The sequence below is a fragment of the Kogia breviceps genome, chromosome 15, assembly GCF_026419965.1.
Source record: "Kogia breviceps isolate mKogBre1 chromosome 15, mKogBre1 haplotype 1, whole genome shotgun sequence".
Taxonomy (NCBI): Eukaryota; Metazoa; Chordata; class Mammalia; order Artiodactyla; family Physeteridae; genus Kogia; species Kogia breviceps.
Window position 1 is genome coordinate 26,963,028 of NC_081324.1, and position 26,521 is coordinate 26,989,548.

Genomic DNA, 26,521 nt, shown 5'->3' on the forward strand with positions numbered 1-26,521 from the left:
TGATTCATCAAAAATTTATTGAGCCTACCACTTACAGGCTAGTGTTCTAGAAGGCTCTTGGGATGCCTCAGGGAACAAAACAAAGACCCCTGCCCTTAAGGATCTTACATTCTAGCCAGGTTGACAGACACAAACATAAAAGCAAATTATAATAGTATTTTAAGAGTGCTAAGTGCTTTGGAAAAAAAAAATCGTAGAGCTGGGAAGGAGATGGAGCCAAGTTTTCATATCTGGAATTTTTAAATGAAGGTGTGTAAAATCTACATGAAAAATACTTTTATGGGTCTTGTCTTTTTGCTTTTTGTCTGCCCTCTTGGGCGCAGATGTCTCTTTGCTGCCTGGGAATTTGGACAGTAATGAAAATAACCACCATTTACAGATATGCTCGCAGCTACCAGGCACCTTTGACGATTAGTCCATTTTAATCTTCATTACACTGGAAAAGGCAAGTATCATCTTTCCCCTTTACACAGGATGAAACTGAAGCGCACAACTGGATAGGCATCAAGGCTCTTGAGCGCAAAACAGAGATTTAGGTTGACTGGTCCTGGTTATCTAAGGGTCAAAACAAGACTGACAAGCACTCTCCCCGGACTCCTTTACGTCAACGTGGGTGAGGTGTGCGAGCGCTCCCGGAGCCTAGACCGAGTGCAGCTCGGCGAAGCCAGCGAGAAGGACGTGATCTCAGCTCGGGAAGTAACGCTGGGACCCAAGATGACCCCAAGCCATCGGCGAGCGTGACCGGAGCCGGGCGCGCTTGCCGGGTCATGGGGTGGGGCCTGGACGTAAGGAGGCGGGGCCACCATCCTCCAGTGAAAAGGGCTCCCGGAGTGGTTTGTCCTACCTTGCTGCCCGTAGAGGCTCCGAGTTGCCGCCCCTCCCCCGGGAGTGGTGGAGATTTGATCACGTGACAGTCCGGAGGCCGGAACTGGGCAGGTTGTGGAAAGCGCAGAGTTCGACAAAAACAAGCGGCTTCGTTGCCGTCGCAGGGTGTATGGCCGAGGCGGTGAGGCCACCGCGCCGGGCCAGGACCAAGGCCAAGGCCAGCCGGACTAAAACCAAGGTGAGGGAACCCGCCCATCCCATCCTCCCCAGGCCGTGGCAGGTGCGCTCTCTTTTTTCTTCTCTAAGGCCTCTCCAGCCCACTCTGCCTGTCCCCTGAGCCCCTCTCATCCTCTGTCCCCACCTCCCCGTATTTGATCCCCCCACCCATTGACACCAGACTTGTTCCTCTGTTCCTTCTTCACGTTCCTCTGCCGGACTTTGTCAAGAGCCCCCCCGCCTTTTTTTTCTTTTTCCTCCTGTGACCTCACTAGGCTCTTCCTTTTCTGCTCCTTTCTTGACTTTCCTCACCCGGGTCTAGATTCCTGTCGTGAAGCAGCTTTTCTCTTCCCAATCTCATCTTTAACTCTCTTTTTCTCTTTTATAATCTGTGAACATTTTCAGTCCCTCTTCTCATAAAGAGGGAAGGAACCCCTTCTCCACTCAAGAATGTATCCTTTGGAAGAGCTTTACAGATGGAGACAGAAAGTAGACTGTAGTGATGTGCCTTTTCAATTTAAAAATTCAAAATGACAGTGGTGCTGCTGTTGTTTATTTCTCATTATCCTGGTTGTTTATGATGGGGCACGAATGACCAGAAATTAAACCAGAGTGGGACTCATACAGCAGGGACAGATCTGAATTTTCTGGGTTTCCTGGATTATACTAACGTGTGGTATTGGTGTGATTTAAAGTTGATTTGTCTTGTTTTCAGGGGCAGTCTGGGGTTTCATTGCGTTCCCATATGTTTTCTGAAATGACATTTATTTTACAGTGAACAGATTAAATGCTGCCCTTGGATAGCTGGACATATATAATTTTGACTTACCTGAAACTGAATTTATATTAAGGAAATAATGAAAGTGGTATTAAAAATACAGGAAATTTCCTTTCCTACAAGCAGGTGATGTTCCAGAGCAGGTGTAACTTAAAAATGATACGAAAATAGGATTTTCTGATGAGAACAAGATTTTAACAGGAGACTGGTGTTCAAAGCTACCATATTTAATAAGCTGAAAATGACTTATGTAGATTTCTTTCATTATGATGCCTTTAAAAAATAACTGTAGTGGAGTTATGTGCATCAGTGTACCCAGGTTTGTGAGGAATTACTCTGGGGAGAAAGCCATTTTGCTACTAATTTCAGAAACATTTTTAAGAGAAGTAATTTTGCATATTATTGGGCTGGTAAAGCGCTATCTAAATAGAGGAGGAAGTAAAAAGCCATTGGTCAGCCATGCATAAGGTCCCTGAACCTAGAATACAGTAGTGTATAACATGTAAACATCCATCTATAGAGAGCAGAATCTTAATTCTCAATCTGTAGGGTTTTCTTTTTCAAAATGAATGATGAAACTAAAGCCTAGATGAGTTAAATGTTAAGCCAGAAGTCATGCAGTTAGTAAGAGACTCAAGTTAAAGCCCAAAATCTTAATTCTCGGTCCAGTAGCTTAATAATTGTTCTACATATCTATGTGTATCTATAGAGAGAATGTTATAAATACTTAAAAATGGTCAGTTAACAGGATTCTCTGTTATTTTGTTTAGAACAGATTTTCTAAAATAAAAAATAAATCAAACTTAAATCCATCATGAAAAACCAATTGCTCATTTTATTTTATTTTTTAAAAGATTTATTATTTATTTATTTATTTGGCTGTGTCAGGTCTTAGTTGCGACACGTGGGATGTTTGCTGAGGCATGTGGGATCTTTTCGTTGTGGCATGTGGGTTTTCTCGCTTCTAGTTGTAGTTGTGGTGTGCAGGCTCCAGGGCCCATGGGCTCTAGTTGAGGCCCCGCGAGCTCAGTAGTTGTGGCGCATGGGCTTAGTTGCCCCGTGGCATGTGGGATCTTAGTCCTTGACCAAGGATGGAACCTGCATCCCCTGCATTGTAAGGCGGGTTCTTTACCACTGTGCCACCAGGGAAGTCCCCATTTGCTCATTTTATTGACACATTGTGGGCAACCTCCCTACACAAACATACATTTATTTTTTATCTTTTAAAATTTATAAAGAGGCCTTAATTCCAGAGGTATTTGATCAAACCAGAAATCCTTGACATACTTTTATTCACCTTTCAAATCTAGTCAGTCACTAAGGCTTGCCAATTGTATTTTGTAACTATTCTCTTGATTCTGCCCATTTCTCTCCATCCTGACTAACTCCACCATCCTCCAAGGAAGATTTCTTGGATTTTTGCTAAAATGGCCTTTCTAAGTTCATTCTTGCTGCCCATTCTCTAAACTAAAGGTGGATTGGTATTTTTATAAACAAAAGCCCAAAATGATTGCTCTCCTACTTAAGGCCTTTCAAAGATTTCCCATTGCCCAGAGTCCAAGAGTCCAAAGTATGGCCCTAAACTGTCTGGATTCTGTCTTTCTCCTCAGCCTCTGGTCTTCACTACTATCTCTTTCGATTCTCAGCCGTATCTGTCCTTGCCTGCTTTAGGGCCTTGGCTCATGCTCTTTGCGCTGACACCTCTTCCTGTCCCTCTTTACCTGCTCATTCATGAGGTCTCTGCTTAAACCTCATCACCCTCATCACACACATTACCCGCCCCAGCCCCCACCAGTAGCGCTCTGCACCCCTTTGTGTCACACATCTCCCTTGCAGTTAGTTTGTTAACATCGCTCTTCTCCCTTAGACTGTGAACACAGTGGGGGAGGGACCTGTCTTTTTCCTAATACCCTTTACAGCCCTTGTAGGCATTTGCTAATGTTTGTAGAATGAAGGAAAAAATACCAGTATTGAAGAATATTTCCAAGCTTTGTCACTCAGAAGAATTTACTCTGGTAAATTTCCTCTAAATAGTATGAGAAAACAAATGGAAAAAGTCCATGACATCAGCAAGGCCCTCATACTTGTCAGTTTAGAAAATGGATTCTTCTCTTAGAGTAAATAGATTTATTACTTAGTGCTGGTTATGGTTTGGTTATGCTCATGAAGTCCTGCATTAATGAAATCTTTACCATTGTGGTGTAATTTGGTTACTGTTTATGGAACCATAAAGTAGTTCCAAGGCTCATTTCAGGAAGTGAGGGGTGTCATGTACTTTTGCCTTTAGATAGTTTGACCCAGCAGCTGACCTATATTCCTTAATGTTAATCATTTGGAAGATGAGCTCACATTGCTAGTTTGTGGTTATCTGGTGCTTATCACTTGATACCTAAGAGATAGTCCTGATTAGTTTCACCCACCTTGGAGGACCCTGACTTCGTTGATCATGGTAGATTATGGGTTAAGAACAGTAGATTTTTAGATTGGATTTACTCTGCAGAAGCAGTATATTTTATAGTCATGGAAAGTATTTTTGCAGTTAATACTAAATTCTGAATGCCAACAACTCATTAATAGTAAGAGCATATTGTAATTGCTAAGGATAGACTGAGATGTGTCCCAGAAAACTGATGACAGAAACAGAGACCTTTAAATCCCCATTGCCTCTTGCTTCTTGGCCTAGATGATTTCTACCTCTTAGTCCCTCCTTCCCATGAGTGATTATAGGAGTGAAGTTGGGGGATGTTCTATATTATTTAGCTCCTTTTGTGCCTCCTAAGATCCATTTATTTGTTGAATAAACACTCATCGATCACCCACTATGTCCCAGAAACTGTTCTAAGCACCTGGGATATATACAGAGGAAAAATAAAAAATAAAAAAAAGAACCTGGCCTTAACGTAGCTTGCATTCTATTTGGTTTTTTTTTGGGGGGGGGGATGTTGGGGGTAGGGGTTTATTAATTAATTAATTTATCTTTGCTGTGTTGGATCTTAGTTTCTGTGCGAGGGCTTTCTCTCGTTGTGGCAAGCGGGGGCCACTCTTCATTGGGGTGCACCGTCCTCTCGTTGCGGAGCACAGGCTCCAGACGCGCAGGCTCAGTAGTTGTGGCTCACGGGCTTAGTTGCTCTGCGGCATGTGGGATCTTCCCAGACCAGGGCTCGAACCCGTTTCCTCTGCATTAGCAGGCAGATTCTCAACCACTGTGCCACCAGGGAAGCACAAGCTTGCATTCTAGAAGGAGAAGACAGACAAACAGAAAACTCCATAAAAAAATAAATAAAATGTATAATATATTAGAAGATGACAAGTACTATGGAAAAAGAAAAAGAGGAACAGGGTAAGGAGTTGAGTACTGGTGATTAGGATGGGTTGTGATTTTTTTAAAAAAATAAGTTTATTTATTTATTTTTGGCTGTGTTGGGTCTTTGTTGCTGCGTGTGGGCTTTCTCTAGTTGTGGCAAGTGGGGGCTCCTCTTCGTTGCGGTGCATGGGCTTCTCATTGCGGTGGCTTCTCCTGTTGCGGAGCACGGGCTCTAGGCGCGCAGGCTTCAGTAGTTGTGGTGCACGGGCTTAGTTGCTCTGCAGCATGTGGGATCTTCCCGGACCAGGGCTCGAACCCATGTCCCCTGCATTGGCAGGTGGGTTCTTAACCACTGTGCCAACAGGGAAGTCCGGGTTATGATTTTTATATAGGCAGTCAAGGTAGTCCTTACTGAAGGTGAAATTTGAGTAAAGACATGAAAGAGATGAGGGAGTTAGCCATTTGGATCTTGGGAGCACCTGGGGCAAATGCGTTAAGGCAGTAGCAGTGTCCTTAGGATGGAGTGCGTGAGGGGAGAGTGTTTGGGATGAAGTCAGGAAGGTGACACAGGGCCAGGATGTGTAGGGCCTTGTAGGCCATTGTAAGGATTCGTACTTTGAGTGAAATATGGAATCACCTCAGGGTTTGAAGCCGAGGAGTGATAGGATCTAAGTTATGTTTAAGGGTCACTGTGCTTGCTTTGTTGAGAACAGACTGTAAGGGAACGAGCAGAGAGACCATCTAAGAGATTTTTGCTGTGATCCAGGCAGGGGGTGATGGTGGCCTGGACCAGAGTTGTAAAGCAGAGGTGGTGAGAAGTGGCTGCAGTTTGGGAGTTTCTGAAGATCTAGCCAAGACTATTTGTTGGTGGTTTGGTTGGGATATGAGAAAACAGTCAGGGGTGACTCTGAGATGGAGGTGGCAGTGAGTAGGACAGCTTTTGGGGGCAGATCAAGAGTTCAGTTTAGGACATGCTAATTTTGAAATAAATGTCTGTCAGACATCCAAATGGATTGGATATGTGGATCTAGAGTTTGGGAGAGATAAAAGATTTAGGGTCATCAGCATATAGATAGTTATTTAAAACCAGAGACTGAAGGAGGTTACCTTAGGAGCGAGTGTAGTATAAATAGATGACAAGAACAGAACCCAAGGGCACTCCAGTTTTGTGGGGAGAGGCAGGAATCAACGAACGAGCATGAGGAGTGACCGGTGAGGTAGTATATGTTTAGGGTCCTAGAAGCTGGGAGAAAAAAGTGTATGAAAGGAAGAGGAAGAGATAAGCATGGAAAGTGCTGCTGATACGTGAAGTAAGATTGTTAAGAGCAACACAAAAGAAGTGGCAGCCAGGAGGAGATGTTGTATTCTCAACAAAGTGTATAATCCCCATCCTTCTCCTTTTTACTTGTAAAGCATTCTTGTACATCCCAAGGAGAGTGGGTAAAATTGCCCTGAGAGCTCTTGAGCTGATAGTTGGACTCATGTGTCTAAGCCCTTTTTATCTATTCTGTGCCAGGCACTGTGCTAAGGGCCGTGGATACAGACATTCATGATAAACAGACCCTGCATTTAAAGTAATCCCATGGCCAAGGAGCTTTGCCTGTTTGGTTCACTTCATGTACCCCATGTACTAGAACTATGCCTAACATACAGTAGTAGTTACCTAATAAATATTTTCAGAATAATGAAAAAAAAGTAATCCCACAAAAGTATTCTATGTAGTACGTAAAATTGAACCTTTATCATTTGTGAAGAAGTAGCTCATTAATATTTTTAAGGATGGAAAGGAGTTGTAGTTTTTTTACTTAGTACAGTTTAAAGAGGAAGAAGTGCAAGTGATGAATGGAAAGTGACCATTTATTTTCCAGAACTTAAAAAAACAAAACAAAACTTTTTTTCTGATTACAAAAGTGCTCATTGCTTTAAAAAAGTGTGTATGTATGAGTATATACACACACAGAGAGAAGTATACAACACAGAAATGAAATGCCCTGAATTCCATCTCTTGGACATAACTGTTGGTAGCAGTTTGTTATGTGCTCTTTAGGTTTTTTCCCCACACATACACCAACACTGTAGGACATATTTACTGTAATGTATGGTTAAGTAAGTCTATGTTTGTTAGCAACTCTTCTGCTTCTGTATAACTTCTTGATTATTTTTTCTGCTGTGGAATTATTTTAAAATTGGTTCTCTACCTGTACGTAACTTATGTAGAGATCAAAAATAAAGAAATATTAATCTCTAGGCCATTTTCAGTTGTAAGAAACATGTCTTTTGGTTAAAATAAAATTATGTAAGCACTAATTTTTGCACACACAACTTGATACACGTGGAGTTCTGTTTGAATTTTATTTTGTGATCTGTAATGATTGTTATATATACAGTAGGTTCTAATCTTTATCTCTGGTTAACTCAAGTAGGCAAAGTAATTGGAAGTTGGCTTTCTTTTTTGTTTTTAAATGAAATTTTGTATCTTAAGTGTAAAATTTGATTCAGATTTTGGCATAAAAGTTCAGTTTCCTCTGAATTCATTGGATAGTCCCTTTGCTTTCTGCGAGGCATATAAAAATAAACTTCTGAATGTGCCAGAGCACATTTGTTGGATAATTCAATAATTTCATTTTAGGATGCTAGTACCTAGGAGCTCAGCATACAGTTGGTACTCAGTAAATTCTTGTGAATTATGAGTCATCATTATTGTTTCAAGAAATGTTTATTGAGCAAAGTGTTGAAAATCAGAGGCAGATCAGATCCAAAAGGGCATAAGATATATTCTCTGGTCTCAAGATATTTGTGGTCATTTGGGGGACACAACATAAGGATAAATGACCATATGTGGTAGCATGTGACCAGGGCCAGGTGGCAAGTACACACCACAGAGTTCAGAGTAAAGCATGTGCTGTGGAAGGGTTGATGTGGTCATTGAAGATTTTGTCTTGGGACAGGATCATAACTGAGTCATCAAAGGCACTGAGTGCCGAAGTTAAGAGTCAGACTTTCATTAAGTGGAGAGCTGTGATTGTTTTTGTGGTGTTCAGGGTAGTGTTTTAGGGAGACCAGTCTTATAGTGGTGTTTGGGATGAATTGGTGGTAGGGCAGAGGCTGGAGGCTAGGAGACCTTTCAGGACCTGCTCCCCTATTCTGTGCTTTGGGGAAGTGAATTGAGCCACAGGGAGCTCACCACTGCTTAGAGGCCATGGCGTTGGTGATGAACACAGTGAACCCCTTCTCCCTCCGCATATGCACCCCAGACATCCTGTCCTATCCAGGGATCTGTGAAGGTCAGGGTCAGGCCTTTGCTACCCTCTCAAACAGTTGTGTGTCTTGCAGTTGTTCATCCTTTCCTTCTGCCTTCTTTCTCTGATCTGGCCAGTCCATTCTTTGAATCAGATTACCAGCTTTCCTCTCCTTTCCCCCACCTCCTTTCCTGGGGCAACCCCAGGTTAATTCCTCTTTGGACCTAACTTCTGTAACAACACAGGTGGAGAATTAAACAGAGAAGCACTGAGTTCCACCCCCAAGGGAAAAAAAGCCCAAAGTCATATGTGTTCTTCCCTGGGAGCATTAGGAAGGTTTAAAAAATTCTTTAATTGATTATCTAACCACATTATCTGTTGCTGTTATGGTTGTGATTATTCCCAGGAAGGTAGATCTGCTGGTTGTGGGCCTGCAAGTTTGATAGTAGTAGCTGGAGACTTCATTTTGTTTAGTTGAGGGGAAGAATTTGAAATTGCAAGGGCAGTCATGGAGTAGGGAAAGAAGAAGTGGTTTGGTGGGGTCAGAGTTGGGCAACAACTTCCCTTGGCAAAGGGAAGTTAAAAACTACCTGAGGGACAGGCTGGAGAGGAAGCCTGAGGTGGCCTGTGGGTTGGAGGAGGTGTGTTTATTTGCTGTGCCCTTGATCTTGTGGCCCATCTTGGCCTACTTCCAGCTCCCTATCTTCTCTACCAGTTAACATTTAACATCCCCAGAGGTCTCTTACAGTTTAAGAAAAGACAACTAAAATTTTCTCCCTCTATTTCACATTCCCATCTCTGCTTCCTTACTTTTCATTTATTTCTCAACTCTCTGAGTTTTTAAAATCTTCCATCTTTTCATCTAACAGCTTTATTGAGATATAATTCACACACTATACTTATTTAAAGTGTGTAATACAGTGGTTTTTGGTATGATCCAAGATTGTGTCACCATCACCATGGTTTGGAATGCCAAACTCTTTTGCATAGAGAAGCATCATGTTAGCTTCCCACCAGCAGTGTTTGAGGATACTAATTTTTCTACATCCTTGTCAACACTTATTATTATCTGACTTTAGTCATCTTAGTGGGTGTGATATGTTACCTCATTGTGATTTTGATTTGCATTTCTGTGATGACTAATAATGTTAAGCATCTTTTTATGTGCCATTTGTATTATCTTTGGAGAAATGTATGTTCATGTCCTTTGCCCATTTTTAAATTGGGTTGTTCATCTTTTTATTCTTGAGTTACAAGAGTTTTTTTTTTATTCTGTATATAAGCCCCTTATGCGGTAATTGATTTGAAGACATTTTCTTCCATTCTGTGGGGTTGTCTTTCCACTTTCTTCATATTTTGATTTTCAGCACAAAATCTTTAAATTTTTATGAAGTCCAATTTATCTACTTTTTTCTTTTGTTGCTGTACTTTCGGTGTCATGTCTAACAAGGCTTTGCCTAACCCAAGCTCACTAAGATTTACTCCTGTGTTTTTTTTGAAAAGTTTAAAAGTTTTAGATCTTACGTTAGGTCTGTGATCCTTTTTGTTAATTTTTGTATATGATATAAGAGGGGTACAATTTTATCCTTTGGATATCCAGTTGTTTAGCACCATTTGTTGAGGGCTGTTCTTTCCCCATTGACTTGTCATGGCATCCTTGTTGAAAATCAGTTGACCTTAAATATAAGAGTTTATTTCTGTTTTATAACAGAGTGAATCAGTTATACATATACATATATCCCCATATCTCTTCCCTGTTGTGTCTCCCTCCCTCCCACACTCCCTATCCCTCCCCTCTAGGTGGTCACAAAGCACCGAGCTGATCTCCCTGTGCTATGCGGCTGCTTCCCACTAGCTATCTATTTTACATTTGGTAGTGTATATATGTCCATGCCACTCTCTCACTTTGTGCCAGCTTACCCTTCCCCCTCCCCATATCCTCAAGTCCGTTCTCTAGTAGGTCTGCATCTTTATTCCCATCTTGCCGCTAGGTTCTTCATGACCATTTTTTTTTGTTTTTTTAGATTCCATATATGTGTGTTAGCATATGGTATTTGTTTTTCTCTTTCTGACTTACTTCACTCTGTATGTACAGACTTTAGGGCCATCTACCTCACTACAAATAACTCAATTTTGTTTCTTTTTATGGCTGAGTAATATTCCGTTGTATGTATGTGCCACATCTTCTTTATCCATTCATCTGTTGATGGATAAGTAGGTTGCTTCCATGTCCTGGCTATTGTAAATAGAGCTGCAGTGAACATTGTGGTACGTGATAAAGCAGAAACTAACACACCATTGTAAAGCAATTATACTCCAATAAAGATGTTAAAAAAAAAAGAACCTAGGGGCAGGACAGGAATAAAGACAGTGATGTAGAGAATGGACTTGTAGATACGGGGGGCGGGGGCGGGCGGGAAAGGTAAGCTGGGACGAAGTGAGAGAGTGGCATGGACATATATACACTACCAAATGTAAAACAGATAGCTATTGGAAGCAGCTGCATAGTGCAGGGAAATCTGCTTGTTGCTTTGTGTCCACCTAGAGGGGTGGGGTAGGGAGGGTGGGAGGGAGACGCAAGAGAGAGGAGATATTGGGATATATGTATACGTATAGCTGATTTACTTTGTTTTACAGCAGAAACTAACACACCATTGTAAAGCAATTATACTCCAATAAAGACGTTAAAAAAAATAATAAAAAGCTCCCAACGACTTGAAAAAAAAAAGACAAGAAATAAAACATGTTGATGAATAAAAAAAGAGTTTGTTTCTGGATTCTCAGTTCTGTTTCATTGATCTGTTTGTCTGTCCATGTGCTAGAACCACACTGTCTTTATTATTGTAATTTTGTAGTAGATTTTGAAATTGCGAAGTGTGAGATCTCCAACTTTTTCTTCTTTTTCAAGATTGTTTCATCTATTCTGGGTTCCTTGCATTTCCTTATGAGGTTAAGGATCAGCTTGTCATTTTCTGCAAAAAAGGCAGCTGGGATTTTGATAGAGATGGTGTTGAATTTGTATATCAATTTGAGGAGTATTGCCATATTAACAGTATTGTGATCTGATCCATGAAAATGGAATGTGTTTTCACTTATTAGTCTTTAATTTCTTTCAAATTTTGTTTTGTAATATTCAGAGTATAAATTTTATACTTCTTTTGTTAAGCTTATCCCTAAGTATTTTGTTCTCTGTTCATTATAAATGAAATTGTTTTCTTAATTTCATTTCATGATTGTTCAACTCACTAAAATTTGGCCTCTGCCCTGACTGATGACCTCTCAATCTGACAAACCTATAGCTAGTGTGCTAAACATCATTGCAGTGTAACTGGACCCACTTTTTCATTTTCTTATAAATACTCATGTAATGCTTTCCTGGTATTCATGATTTTAGGCAGTTTGACAAAGTGGTTTGTATGCATTGTGTGGCTGTTCTCTGAATCTGATATCCACGGTGCAGATTAAAGTAATTTTGGAGGGACACGTTGCTTCTTGCATCACTACCATTTGTAAACATTTGGTAGTTCATTACCAGCAAGCTGAGCTCAAATTCCATTTCAAAAACATTTCGTCTTTTCTTCCTAATATTAGGTGCATATAAGTGTTTTACTTTTTTGGCTATTTACTTGTCAGCTTTTTTTTGCTGGATGTTTGCTGGACAACATAATCCAAAATCACTGATAACTTTGTAACCATCATTTTGCCTTCGTTAAAATTTCACAGTGGGGATTTTCCTGGTGGCACAGTGGTTAAGAATCCACCTGCCAATTCAGGGGACACGGGTTCAAGCCCTGGTCCAGAAAGATCCCACAGGTGGCGGAGCAACTAAGCACGTGCGCCACAACTACTGAGCCTGCGCTCTAGAGCCTGCGAGACACAACTACTGAGCCTGCGTGCTGCAACTACTGAAGCCCGTGCGCCTAGAGCCTGTGCTTTTCAACAAGAGAAGCCACCAGAATGAGAAGCCCTCACACCACAGCAAAGAGTAGCCCCCACTCGCAGCAACTAGAGAAAGCCCGTGTGAAGTAACGAAGACCCAACACAGCCAAAAAACACCCCACATTAAAAAAAAAAAAATTTTATAGTGAGGGAAGTATTTGAGTGAGTCAGTCATTTTTTAGTTTCTTTGGATGTAACAATTTTACTTAAATAAATAAACATTTCCATATTTTTTCTTCTTTTTTATCCAGACTTCTTTCCTGTGTGTCTAGTTTGTGTGTTAATGCCAGAGATACTTCATTAAACAACCATAATTTATTTTATCTTATTTTTTAAATGGTTAACTTTTTTTTGGTTTTTGGTTTTCTTGGAATTAATTTTGGATTTAATAAGTTGCAGATATAATACAGAGAGTTCCATATGCCTTTCATCCAGCATCTTGTGTTATGTAACTGTAAATTCTGTGTTGTAGAACATTTATCACAACCAACAAATTAACATTGGTACAATGCTATTAACTAAAATATAGAACTTTTTTGAATTTCACCAGTTTTTTTGCTAATATCCTTTTTCTGTTCCATTGTCCAATCCAGGATCCTACATTGCATTCGATTGTCATGTCTCTAGTAGTTTTCTCCAGTCTTTTGATAGTTCCTCAGTCTTGTCTTTTCTTTGATGATCATAACACTTCAGTTATTTTGTAGACTTTCCCTTCATTTGGGTTTTCGTCTGATGTTTTCTCATGCTTAGATTGAGGTTATACATTATTAGAAAGGATACTGAAGAGGTGATAAGCCTTCTCAGAACATCGTATGGGGATGTATTACTGGTTATAGTAACCCTGATCACTTGGTTAAGGTGTTGACTGCCAGGATTCTCCACTGAAACTTATGATTTTCCCTTTGTAATTACTAAATATTTAGGGGATACTTTGAGACTATACAAATATTCTGCTTCTGCTTAAATTTTCATTCACTTTCATTACTTAGTAGATCTTGCCTCTTGCCTGTGGCAGTTATTACCATGGTGTTCTAATCGTGATTTTCTGTTTTTCTCACTCCATCTACATTTATTAATTGGACTTCTGTAAGGGAGAGTGCCACTTCTTGTCCATTAAGAAAAAAAAGATACATATAACATATATATATTTAGTTATGTGAATATGGACTCATGGATATTTATTTTATTCTGAGGTTATAATCCAGTACTATAGTTATTTATTTCATTGCTCAAGTTGTCCTGACTTGTTTTGCCTGAAATTTGAATAGGTATGTTTGTCAGGATGCAAACCTGTTGAAGCCTAAGATACTTGTAGATTGTTCTCTCTTACTTAACCTCTAGCAGAATGGAGAACAGCCTAATTAAGACTTTCCTTCTCCATTCTTGAATTATAATTTGTTGCTTAGTCTCATGTTTTCTTCTGTAGGGGTGAGACTAGTGAATCTCCCAAATTCAGCATTCTCAAAATTGAATAATATGAAATATGAACCACACTGCTTATGAAGTGAACTTAGATTTTTTATACAATTTAAAAATTCCTCATGTTGAAAGCATCAGTTATTGTCATATTATAAATTATTTCACATTATAAATCTTGTTTTTAGGAAAAGAAGAAATATGAAACCCTTCAGAGGGAAGAGTCTGATGAAGTCTCCCTTCCAAAAACCTCCAGAGAGCTGGAAATCCCTACCCCAGCTTGTGAATTCAAAGGAGACCATCTAAAGGAGTTAACCGATTCCCAGCTCCAGAATGATGGTAGTCGACAAAACGAGAGTGAAATGTTTCATGTCCCACTCACCTCCTTAACTCTAAGCAATGAAGAGTCCCTGACATGTAAAACAGAGAGTCTAAAGGAGGGAGAAGAGATCAGAGCCTGTGCTGGGGATGATGCAGTCAAGCTGAAGGTCGATCCTGGAGGCAATGTCGGAACCAAAGTAGAACCCCCCGAGAACATTACAGAAATGGAGGAAGATAAACTGGTACAATGTGGACCTTTGGAAAGCACACTGCAATCTAATGTTTCTTATATTCAGCATGAAGTGGAAAATTTGAAGGTCAGAGATACTCAGAATAGGAGAGAAGACAAAGAAGCCTTGGGTCTTTCTTCAGAAGTGCTACAGAATGTTGGCTTGCAGAGTTCTTGTGAAGCCAAAGACATTTTTCAGCCACCTAGAGTGAAAAAACTGTATCCCCAGTTGCCAGCTGAAACTGCTGGGGATGTACCGGCTTTGGTGGCAGTGAAACCCTTGCTTCGTAATGAGCGACTCTACCCGGAGCTCCCATCTCAACCAGAAGTAGTACCGTTTACTGAAGAACAGCTAAAAGTCTTTGAGCCTGGTTCATGGCTGGAAAATGTTGAGTCATATTTAGAAGAATTTGACAGCATGGCTCATCAGGACAGGCATGAATTTTATGAGTTGCTTTTGAACTACTCACGCTGTAGGAAGCAGCTGCTGCTGGCTGAAGCTGAGCTCCTTGCTCTGATATCTGATTGCCAAAATGCCAAAAGTCGACTATGGCACTTCAAGGAGGAACAGTTGTCTGTACAGGTATATTGACTAGTGTTTTGTAAAGCTTGCAGGAGCCTGGGGAATTTGCAGTGGAGCTGCTATTCCTGTCATGCCACTGAGGTCTGGAGTCTGCTCCTTTTACCCACACTGACCCTGTCTTAGCCCATAGTAATTGAGTGCAGGAGTCACAGTGTCATGTGCCCATAGGGGCCAGGCAGGTAACCTGGAGAAGTGAAACAGGTTGAGTGGGACGGTGATCACTGGGTAAGCTCATGCCTGGTCCAGCAGGGAGAGCTACTCTTGTGTTATAGTTGATTGTTGCTGTGAGGTTATATTGGTTCAGCATTGCCACATCTTATGTTTTTCTAAGAGAAGCTAGAAATCTGGATTTTTATGGGAGGGGTCCTGATTTGTAAATGTTGGCAACTAAATACACACACACTCACTCACTCACTCACTCACTCACTCACTCACTCACTCATGCACAGTAGAGGCCAAAGCAAGTCATGTCTCCAGGTCAGATTCAGCCTGTGGGCCATTTAGTTTGTGACCTTGGGCATAATGCCAGGAACATCTAATGGGTAGAGAGTGTCAAGGGGAGGATGATCCATGGAACGAGGTCAAGAGGAAATGAGAAAATAGGGAAGGCAGTAAGATGTAACCCTATGGAGGCCAAGGTGCCATCAGGAAAACCATTGCATAGTGGCCTGGGAGGGATGGCAAAGAAGAGAAGGCCACTCTTGACAAGTTTAGCAGTGAAGGGAAGATGGAGGAGATGTCTGGGAGAAACGTGTGACTTCCCCCAACCCTAATCGTCATTCCTTGGAGACCTGTGTATCTCTGTGTAGATAGGAAGGATCCTGTGGAGAGGGAAACTTGAAAATACTGAAAAAGAGAGAATAGAATCAAGAAAACAGTTGGAGGGTTAATATTGGAAAGGAGGGGTTTGTTTTGAGCAGAATCACAAAGAATGGTGAGGGTAAGTACAGAGATGTTTTGAGGTCTCTTGAAGTTGAGGGGATATCACATTGACCTCCATGTTTATAAAGTAGAAGGTAAGGTCATCGATCATGAGGGTCTTAGAGACAAGTTCTATTGTTTTCTTGCACCTTTCCCCACCTACTGCATTTTAGGGTTTCTCTTCTCATCTCTGAACTTGTGATGCCTTTGTGATTGGCACCTGGTTGTATAGTAGCTTTATTGTTTTCTACGTGGTAGGATTGTTCCCTCACTGTGATTTGTAAGCTCTTTGAAGATGGTACTGAAGCCTGTGTATTGTATACAGGCTTCAAGAGCAAAGAGTAACTGGCTTCATATCTTACCCTTTTGCCCACTGCTAGGGTATCTGTGCTGATCAAGTGAAAGTTTCAGGCCATCATCGCTACCAGAGAGTGGAGATGAATGAAAATGCACTGGGAGAGCTAAAAAAACTGTTTGATGCCAAATCTGAACACCTCCACCAGACCTTGGCGCTGCATTCTTACACTTCTGTGCTCTCACGGTTGCAAGTGGAGTCTTATATCTACACATTACTCAATAGTTTGGCTGTTCTGAGATCTTTAGCAATTCATCAGGAAGGCCAAGGTGTGTAAGTAATGAAAGTCTCACTCTTTCTTGTGGTCTAAAATATAAAAAGAATTGAAGGATAAAATCTGGTTGAATCTATTGTGTGCTGATATTATAAGGGATAATTTGTGCTTGCTGTTTTACCTTACCTCCCCCAATATATGACTGAGATCTGCCTTAATAACATTTCTTGGGAGCAGTGCCAGATCTCCCTACCCCGTGGGCTGTCATTCTCTGCTTCTTTAGGAAGCCAAAAGTTTGCTTTTTATCATTAATGTCTCATACTGTCCTAATTTATGTGCTCATTACCAATTCAAGTCCAAATAGTTTTTGATTCTAAAACTAATAATCACAATACATTTTTCATTCTCTGTTGCACTTTATTTTTGCTTTTCCATTTTGTTGGGGTGTTTAATTTTCCTCAGAGCATTTATAATGTTCTGAATTTTTCATCTTATTTTGGGTTTTAATAAATTAGCCTTGGGCTTTCTTGATGGCTCAGTGGTTAAGAATCCGCCTGCCAATGCAGGAGACACAGGTTCTAGCCCTGGTCCGGGAAGATCCCACATGCTGCGGAGCAACTAAGCCCGTGCGCCACAACTACTGAGCCTGCTCTCTAGAGCTCGTGAGCCACAACTACTGAGGCCCGCATGCCACAACTACTGAAGCCCATGCGCCTAGAGCCCGTGCTTCACAACAAGAGAAGCCACCGCAGTGAGAAGCCCGCGCACTGCAATGAAGAGTAACCCCCACTTGCCGCAACTAGAGAGAGCCTGTGCACAGCAACGAAGACCCAAAGTAGCCAAAAATAAATAAATAAATAAATTTATTTAAAAAAAGAAGAAATTAGCCTTTACTATATGATAAGTATTACTTATGCAATTTTTATTTCTTGGAGAGATATTAGGATCATTTAAAATAAAAAAGTCCTTCCCCCTTACCGTTTTTATAACTAATCAGAGAGCTAGGGCTAGGCCAGAGATTTGCTGATTTTTAAATAAAAAATTTTGATGAAGTTAATTTTTTCTTGCTTTGAAATACTTCACGAAGTTAAATACTTTTTTCGGTTTACATATTTAGTAGAAACTCAGGTATTTTGATGTAACTTTTCTCCTTGGATTTTCATCTGAATTAAATCTTTTAAATAGTTTATTTATTTATTTATTTTAAGTAGAGACACTAAAAATTCTCCCACAAATACCATTTATATGGGACTCATTTAATCCTCTTTTTAATTTATAGCTTCTAAACAGGTAGAAAGCATTCCCTCTGATCTGTGTCAGCTAAAGGAGTGTATTAGTGTCTTATTCATGTTCACCAGGAGAGTTAATGAAGATACTCAGTTCCATGATGATATTCTTCTCTGGCTGCAGAAATTGGTAAGGAAATAGACACTGTCTATAGATACTGTCCTTTATTTCCCTGATAATTTAAGAGTTATCTCCTGTTTCCTTATAGGTTTTTCTTTAATAGCTTCTTCAACTAATTTGTTTTAATATGTTAGTGTTGTTTTCTTTGCTCATGACATGTGGAAATAAGTTATCCTTATCTAGTGCATTATTAAGCACACAGTGCTTTTCTCTCTGATAAAGTTTATGTTAAATGATCTTTGGCCTTCGACTTAGGAGGAAATGGAAATGTGGGAAGCATGCTAAATGTAAGACTAGATGTATATTCAGAATATAGGTATGTGCGCTAAAAGTTGTTCATATCACTTTTTTATTATCTTATGTTTAATGCTGTACTTATTTATACTTAAAAATTTTTTTTAAGGGAAAAAAGGAAAGGAATCAGGATTTGGGAACTTTAGGAAAGATATCAGGTGTGTTACGGGGGGAGAGGTTGTTCATTTACTGGTTATGTTTCTCAATGGATCTGCCTTGGGTGCTTTTTTTAGGTTCATGCTAGCATTCTTAGATATGGGCTGAGGTTCTAAGCGTACTTACTTGGATTTGAGAAACTATTACAAACTGGGAATAGATTAAACTACTTGACTTACATCTATTCACCTGTGGCCAGGAACATTAGTGATTTGTAATTTGCCAGATAATAAAAATTGGGTTTGCAGAGAAACTACTTACGATATTTTTATCAGAGTGCTCATAGGTTCATAGGCCTCTGTGTACTTCTGTGGTAGAAACTCAACCAGTCAGTCGTATATCTTATGTCTGGTTACCCTTTTGAAAGATCGCATGTATTTAAATATCGGATAAGTGATTTCATTAGACCCTTAAAAACATTCGCCTTTGTAAATAGTAAAACTATACATCCTTTATTGTTTAGGTATCAGTGTTACAAAGAGTTGGCTGTCCTGGAGATCACCTCTTCCTTCTAAACCATATTCTTCGATGCCCGGCTGGTGTTAGTAAATGGGCCGTTCCTTTCATCCAGGTATGATGAATGGCCTTCTAATGTTGAAGAGAATGGGAGGCGATTTTGTTAAACATTTTTCCTGAAGAAGTTGCTTTAAAAAATAAGCCTACTTTAAAAATATTGATATTTAAAATAAAATGATTGGGATATATCCAGTCTGTATTTGTAGGAGTTATTATGCCGCAGCTTCTTGGACCACCCCAAACTGATGAAATTAAGATGGAATTGCAAAAGTTCAGCTGTAGTTCTGGCTTGGTAGGCTTAGTAGTATTTAATTCTGTAAAATTTCCGTGCAGTAAGGCTTGCTAGGATTTTTTTCAACACAGCGTCCTAAATTAATCCATCTCACACTACAGTTGGTACAGATAAAAAAGAAGCCACAAGCCTGTCAAAGTTTTTTAATACTAGCAGAGCTCTCAGGTCTGTGCGATCAGTTTAGGCGTCTCTGCTGCTTGCCTTTGGGTTGTGTTGTTACTCGTAGCAACCCCTCAGATGGGTGGGTATGAGCCAGATGTATGCCAGGCCATTCTCCATGTTACATTTTCTTTAGTATGTCTGGTGGCAAGAAATTTGAATCTTTTTAGGTAGAAGGAAGATTTTTTTGTTTTTATTTAACTTTGGATTAAGATAGCAGTATACTCCTCCTGTCCATATTGTTTCAGGTAATTGATGTAAATGGCTCAGCTACCTCTGTTCTCTGAGTACAGCCCAGTCAGTACTGCCAGGTAACCGGCAGGTGTTCTCACTCTTGTGGATGAGGTGCCAGTTCCATCTTTGTTTCCTTAACAGCTCCCTTTGTCAAAATTCTGGTGAACTAAGATTATGGATACTTGGGGTGTTGGTTTTCTACAGTATGCCTTTTCCTTTTCTGATTTCAGATCAAAGTGTTGAATAACGCATCAGGGGTCTTTCATTTCATGCAGTCTCTTGCCCTGCTAATGTCTCCTGTCAAGTAAGTGTGGAAGAGCTTCGTGAAGCAGAAATGAAAATGTTCTATCAAACAATTGGCTTCCTAAACTGCCCAGATCCAAACAATTGCTAAGGAAAGAGTCAGCATGCCAAAATTTAACATTGCAGGTTTTCTTTGGGTTTTAATACCATTTGTCCCAAAGTGACCCTTTTAACTGCTTTTTTTAAAAAAACGGATTAACTTTTTTGGTTCCTCCTTTTTAGTGGATTTGCGACTCCTGTCATATATATCATTGTGGTGCTGTGGGGAGAAAAAAAGGATGATCTCTTCCTTAGAAGGAGAGATTTAGTGGCAGAGTGGAAAAAAAGCACAGTCAAAGAGATTCAAGTGCTGAATTGTGTGAAGCTATGATTGATGCAGTAGAAATGAAGAGAGTAAGGAGAGTAGAGTGGAGTGAGTAGTCAGGGTTCCAGGTGGATGAGCTGGGTTTGAAGAATGGAACTGATTTCAGCAGGAGAGGAGTAGGGAGGGCCCTGTAGGTGGGAGAACAGTGAGCAGTGGCCCACAGTGCAGGGAAGGATAGCTGTGCAGGGGGCAGTTCGGAGAGCAGCTTGGCTGGAGTGAAGGGGTGTGGGGAGGCGATAATAAAGATGAACAACTAGGGTGAGTCTGATTATAGAAGACCTTGAAATTAAGACAGATATTTGAGATGGTCTGGCCTTTGTAGCACTTGAGGGTTTTTGAAAAAGGGTAAAAGTTGTATTTAAGGAAGATTAGAATGGACTGGAGGCAGAAGAAGATGCACTTTTGCTTCATTTATTGCATTGAATTGTCTACGGTTGCAGACATCTGGCTCTCCTGGCTCTGGAACCGAATCCAGCATCGAGAGGGCACATCCTTAAGTGGGGGGAGAAGGCAGAGGTGTGTATAGGTGACCTTGAACTGTTACTACCACTGGCTCTTGATCCAGGAAAGCCTATCTGCCCCCAGCCTGAATTGGTGTTGGTAGTGGGAAGGAGAAGGTGGGGCCCGGGAAGGTCATCTTCCCAGGAAAGGATTAAGTAGCAGATTAAATAAGAAAATGTGGGCAAGGGAGGCTCAGACCTAACTCTGTAGACTCTGAGTCTGAGTGACTGAGACAGTGTTGGCAGCCCCAACAGACCGAAAAGACAGAAAGGAGAGCCGTTGGGTAAGGAGGAAAATTTGAGGTCATTGGGGTCTGCAAGTGGACACATGAGTGACAACTATCAGTGGACATGTGGAGCTGCAGGACTGGAGCCCTTCAGGTTGGAAACTGGAAGCCTTGGAGGAGAGCTCCTGGTGAAAGGAGGGAATGGATGAATTTTCTGGGTTAGGCCAGAGAGGAAGGAGCAGAGAGCTGAGAACTGGGTGGTGGTCTCAGAGAAGAAACTTCTCTGGTTACACTGACTCGTCAGGTCCAGCCAGCGCCTGTGAAAGCCTGGCTGGCAGGAATTACCCCAGATTCCTCCCTCTCACCGCCTGGATATAGGGGCTCCTCCTACCCGTGGTGTTTAGGTGTACTTTTCCCCCTAAACCAGCTTCTCCATTACCTGCAGATTATCCTTTTTTATTCAGTAAAGCATGTTTCCTGAACACTTTGTGAGCTGGTTAGAGTTCAGGTACTGTGTGGTCCTGGGTGTACTGAGGCCCCGCTGTGGGCGGGCACTGTGCTGGCATAACTGCTTCTCTTCGGTTCCTCATCATTATTGACCCAGTGTGGCTGTGGTCTGTACACCATGATTAGCGAAGCTTTGGTCTCCGTGAGTTTTAGCCAGTTATTATTTCTTATTTACTAATTGAAACCATTTGAAGATTGAGTTGATGTCTGACTCTTCTTCAGGGCGAGTAGATGATCCAGAATGCACGCAGTGGGCTTTCTGTGTTTATGTTTAGGTGATTGGAGTGATTTCCCTTGTCCTTTAGAAATCGAGCTGAGTTCCTGTGCCACATGAAGCCCAGTGAACGGAATCCATCCTCTTCGGGGCCTGCATCCGGGACGTGGACACTGGTAGATGAGGGAGGAGAAGAGGTAAGTCGTCATGTCAACAGCATTTTGGTGAATCATTTCTGAGCTCTTCTTTTTACGTGCCTAGTATTGTTCTAAGCACTTGTCACGTATTAGCCCATTTAATTCACCCAACAGCTCCACGAGGCAAGTACTGTTTTCATCCCCCTTTTAGAGATGAGGAAACAGGTGTGGGTGGGGTTGAGGGAATTTGTCCCAAATCACACATCATTAAATGCAGAGCCTATGCTCTGAGCCAGTGTCTCTGCTGCCACCCTTCTGTAGACCATTTCCCTGTGCAGCTGGGAGAGTCTGGAACCTGGAAGTGTTTACATGTTATGTACACTTTTTTTTTTTTTTTTTTTTGCGGTATGCGGGCCTCTCACTGCTGTGGCCTCTCCCGTTGCGGAGCACAGGCTCCGGACGCGCAGGCTCAGCGGCCATGGCTCACGGGCCCAGCCGCTCCACGGCATGTGGGATCTTCCTGGACCGGGGCACGAACCTGTGTCCCCTGCATTGGCAGGTGGACTCTCAACCACTGTGCCACCAGGGAAGCTCCTACACTTTCTATTAGGATTTTATTTTATGCACCAACAGTTTTCTGGGCTTGAGGTCTCACCTACAGATACTCTGAGTCTGTATAACAAAGAGCTGTATCTTACCAAGGTTCTGCCTTAACGCTTACAAACTTCTTATCTAGATCTTCTCATTTGAAAGATGGAAAATAATTTTCTGTTTTTGGTGAGAATTTAATGATCAAAACCCAGTTTTTTGGGAATTCCCTGGTGGTCCATTGGTTGGGACTCTGCGCTTCCACTGCAGGGGGCCCAGGTTCGATCCCTGGTCAGGGAGCTAAGATCCCACATGCTGCACAACATTGGCCAAAACAAACAAACAAACAAACCCCACAAAACAAACAAAAAACTCCCCAGTTTCTCAAGATAACATTTATTGACTTTTCTTTCTACTATATACGTGGTTAGTGTATTGGTAAGGCATTTTTTTTTTTCCAGCTAGTTTATTGGCCCTATCTAGTGCGTTTTTATGGTCCAAATCCTGATTTGATGTGTTTATCCAAGGTTGGCCAGGGACTAAATTTACTGAAACCCCTTCTCTTCAAAAGGAGTTGAAAGTTTGCAGAATGACCGCGTGGCAGCATGTCTGTGTATTTACCCAGGTGTTCATTCAGAAGCAGGAGCCCCTTCACACTCATTGTGCTCTTCCTGGGACTTGTAGGAGGTGGTGAGATGATGGTAAATAATGTGGCCATGCAGACTTCTTTGCTAGAGATTGAACAGTCATCTGGAGACAGCTTCTCAGGAGCTGGTGCAAATTTTTTTTTTTTTGGCCTTGCCACATGGCATGTGGGATCTTAGTTCCCCAACCAGGGATTGAACCTGTGTCCTCTGCATCACTGCATTGGAAGTGCCAGGTCTTAACCCCTGAGCTGCCAGGGAAGTCCCAAATTGCTCTTTTATAGATTGTGATGGAGCAGGTTTTTTTTTTTTTCTTCCAAGACTGGTTTCTACTAAGAGAGAAGTCTTTTTTTCTGGTAGGTTTCCTGCATTTAATGCTAAAGACAGGTAATCATTAAGGACTCTGGAATCGTGTCTGGCTCCTGGTTGGCACTCACTGGATGTTGAGTGGATTCAAGAGCCTGGGGAGGGAATGCTGGGAGTGCTGTTGAGTCAGAAAAGGCCATGGGCGGAAGGCACTGTGAATCGTCCATGTCAGTGGTTTCTTGACACCGGCTGTATATTAGAACCACGTGGGCAACTTAAAAACCTTGCCCTGGCCCACACCCAGACATCCAAATGTTTAAAAGCCTCCATGGTTGATTCTGATGTACAGCTGGAGCTGAGGACTGCTCAAGGTAGAATTTCTGAGGCTCTTGTTTGCTAGCCATTTAGGACATGTAAGAGGGTAAGGAAATTATGAATGAATTACATTAGTCCCTTGTTGAAACTGAGGTGATAATTCTTTAGAATCTCTGCATCTTTTTACAGTATTCCATTTTGAATGTGGCATATCTTAGGACACAAATCAATTTGGTTTCTAAGGAGACTTTAGTGCTCTGTATCAAACAAAAAACTCCAGCTATTTCCCCTATGTGATCCCTGTGTATGACCACTGTTATTTTTATCCTGTTTTCAGCAGCACTAATTGACAAGAGAACTTTGGTTATCCATAACAAATGCTAATTACTTCTTGATAAGTCAGTGAGTACAGCAGTAGACCTTAATTTTGGGGCAAGAAGAGGCTTGTAGATAAAATAACTTGGACTCTTAGTGAATGTTTCTTTAATTGATGTTGTCAAATCACTGAGATTTATAGTAAGATCCCTATTCTAGAGGAATTATTTTTCATCTTCTTTGGGATGGAAATTTAATTGAGAGCAGTTTCAGCCACTGAAGAATGGATATGACTCAGATACACATAAAATTGTGCTTGCAATTTTAAGGGATTTACAGGTCATCTAATAGAACTGACAGTATAAATCTCTGTCCTGGAGGAGAAGTCCACGAGGACTCATGAGAATACCACAGGTGTACCACTGAGACCTGTGGTAATTCAGGTCCTGTAACTCTAGACCATGGTGTCATCTGGTCAAATCAGCTGACATGATTCTGCATCTTTTCCCTTAGGATGAAGACCCTGAGACTAGTTGGATTCTCCTTAATGAAGATGACTTGGTTATTCTTCTATCACAGTTCCCATTTCATGAACTCTTTCAACATCTTCTTGGGTTTAAAGCAAAAGGTAGACTAATTCCTTTTGTCATATGTAAAATGTGGTAGGGGCAAGCTCAAACACAGGAACTTAGCATCAAGTCTTGTCTCGTGCGTGCTCCTGATTCAGGTTCCCCGTGCCTGGCTGTACTATACAGAGATGATTGCGTCACCGTGAGGAGGCTTCCTTCCTTTCTCTTGTGATTGTCGTTTCCTCCCTGGTGCTTACATGCATAAGGTTGACCAGCTTGCACATAGCCCAGCTTTAATAAATGGTTTTAATTTTGCACTTTGTCTCAAGTTTCCCATTTTATATTGACATAGGAGCCAGAGCAATGGGGATTCTCTATCTTGGCTTTCTTTCCTCATTAATATACTGACATCCACATCGTTCAGTGTTTTTCCATAGTAATTATAATTTTTTTTCCTTTTCTTTGATTAACTTCTAGGTGATTATTTACCTGAAACAACAATACCTCAAGAGATGATGAAAATTTTTGCCTTTGCTAACTCCTTAGTGGAACTTCTGGCTGTGGGGTTAGAAACCTTCAATAGAGCACGCTATAGGCAGTTTGTCAAGCAAATTGGTTATATGATCAGGTAATACTGCTCTTGGTTCGTCTGTTTCTGTTAACTTTCACCCTGGTCAGTCACAGACACTGTATAATTGGGATGATGGGCATTGTAGTGGTATAGTTCAGGTCTTATTTCTCATAAAAGTAAGAATTTTTTTTCTTCACCATCTACCTCTTGGGAATTTTAAATAAATACTTCCAGTCAGAATATTTGGTTAATTATCTCAAATCTCAAACTGGTTTGCTAGACAGTTGTTCTTGGAGTCAAGATCCTCAGAGCAGCTGCTGGGTTGAACTTGGCCAGAGAGAAGGGGTCAAAGAAGAGGTCAAAGAAAATACAGGGTCTTTCCCCTTCCTTTACTCTCCTCTGTCTCCTAGCTTTTGCCTGGGAATTGTCGTGTAGCTGTGGAAAATTGGCAGTAGCTCTTTTGCATTATTATTTCTCTGTTTTCTCTCTTATTTACTGTAATTGTAATTTCTATAAAATACCATTGAAAGAAAATTGCAAAGATTTCATCAGTGGCCATTATTTGAATTGGGAAAGCATTATCATTTATTTGCATGAAAGGTAGGTTTATGTTTTTACTATCAAATATGAGTAAATTCTGAGAAATGCACTGCTTTTCATTGAATTAATTTTGTATCCTCTTTTCTGTATCATCAACTTTTCTGTCTTTACAGTGTATATAAATACACTGCTATTTCTCCCAACCTCCCTTACCTTGAGAGAAAACTTCCAAAAAGCTGTAAAACTTCTCCCACTCCCATACTTTTGTTTCCAAAACATAATTGACTTTAATTATTTTAGATATGTATCCTTCAGCTTCATAAAGCCAGGTAAATGATATAGGATGCCCTGAAATTCTTGAACTCTCCACAGTCAGGCTTTCGCCCCCAACACTACCCAAACAGCTCCGAAGAATGAAGGTTGCTAATGAACTTTGTGCTACGAACTAATCCAATGGCCACCTCTCAGTCTTCATCTTGCTTTACCTCTCACACAGTTCACACAGCAGCCTTTGTCATGGTTGGTCACTTTTCCTTAAAGCATTTTCTTTGCTTGACTTCCAGGATATACCATGTTCTCCTGGTTTCTCCTCCGTTTCACTGGCTGTTCATTTTCTGCCTCCTTGGTGGTTTCATTCTCACCTCCCAGACTTCTTAATGTTGGAATGCCTCAGGGCTTCATCCCTGGACCTCTTTATCCAAACTTGCTTCTTGGGATTCCATCTATTCTAATGTCCTTAAATATCATCTAAATACAGTTAAAATTCCTAGTTCTATTTCCAGCCTATACCTTTCTTGTAAGCTTGTATATCCAGCTGCCCACTCAGCACCTCCACTTGGAAGACTCATGATCATGATAGTTTAATAATTCCCAAATGGGCCCTCTTTCCCCACCTCTCAAGCTGCCCCTCTCACAGTCTTCTCAGTCTCAGTGAGTGGGAACTTTATTCCTCCAGTTGCTCGGGCCAGAGCACTGGCATCATCCCTGGCTTTCCTTTTTATACCTCACACCCAATCTGATGGT

At 41.1% G+C, this 26,521-nt stretch overlaps 1 protein-coding gene across 2 annotated transcripts in view; it reads left to right on the forward strand.

The window, feature by feature from the left end:
- Positions 1-912: 912 nt before the first annotated feature.
- EPG5 (ectopic P-granules 5 autophagy tethering factor) overlaps positions 913-26,521 on the forward strand; it is a 125,437-nt gene continuing 99,828 nt past the window's right edge. Inside the window, exons 1-9 of one of the 2 annotated variants that reach the window (XM_067014402.1) lie at positions 913-1,105; positions 13,906-14,850; positions 16,152-16,395; positions 17,620-17,756; positions 18,661-18,768; positions 19,629-19,702; positions 21,605-21,710; positions 24,332-24,446; positions 24,865-25,015. In XM_067014402.1, coding sequence (XP_066870503.1) covers positions 995-1,105; positions 13,906-14,850; positions 16,152-16,395; positions 17,620-17,756; positions 18,661-18,768; positions 19,629-19,702; positions 21,605-21,710; positions 24,332-24,446; positions 24,865-25,015 — 1,991 coding nt within the window. In that variant the 5' untranslated portion in view covers positions 913-994. The remainder of the gene's footprint in view (positions 1,106-13,905; positions 14,851-16,151; positions 16,396-17,619; positions 17,757-18,660; positions 18,769-19,628; positions 19,703-21,604; positions 21,711-24,331; positions 24,447-24,864; positions 25,016-26,521) is intronic. The other variant, XM_059041017.2, reaches the window with a different exon arrangement.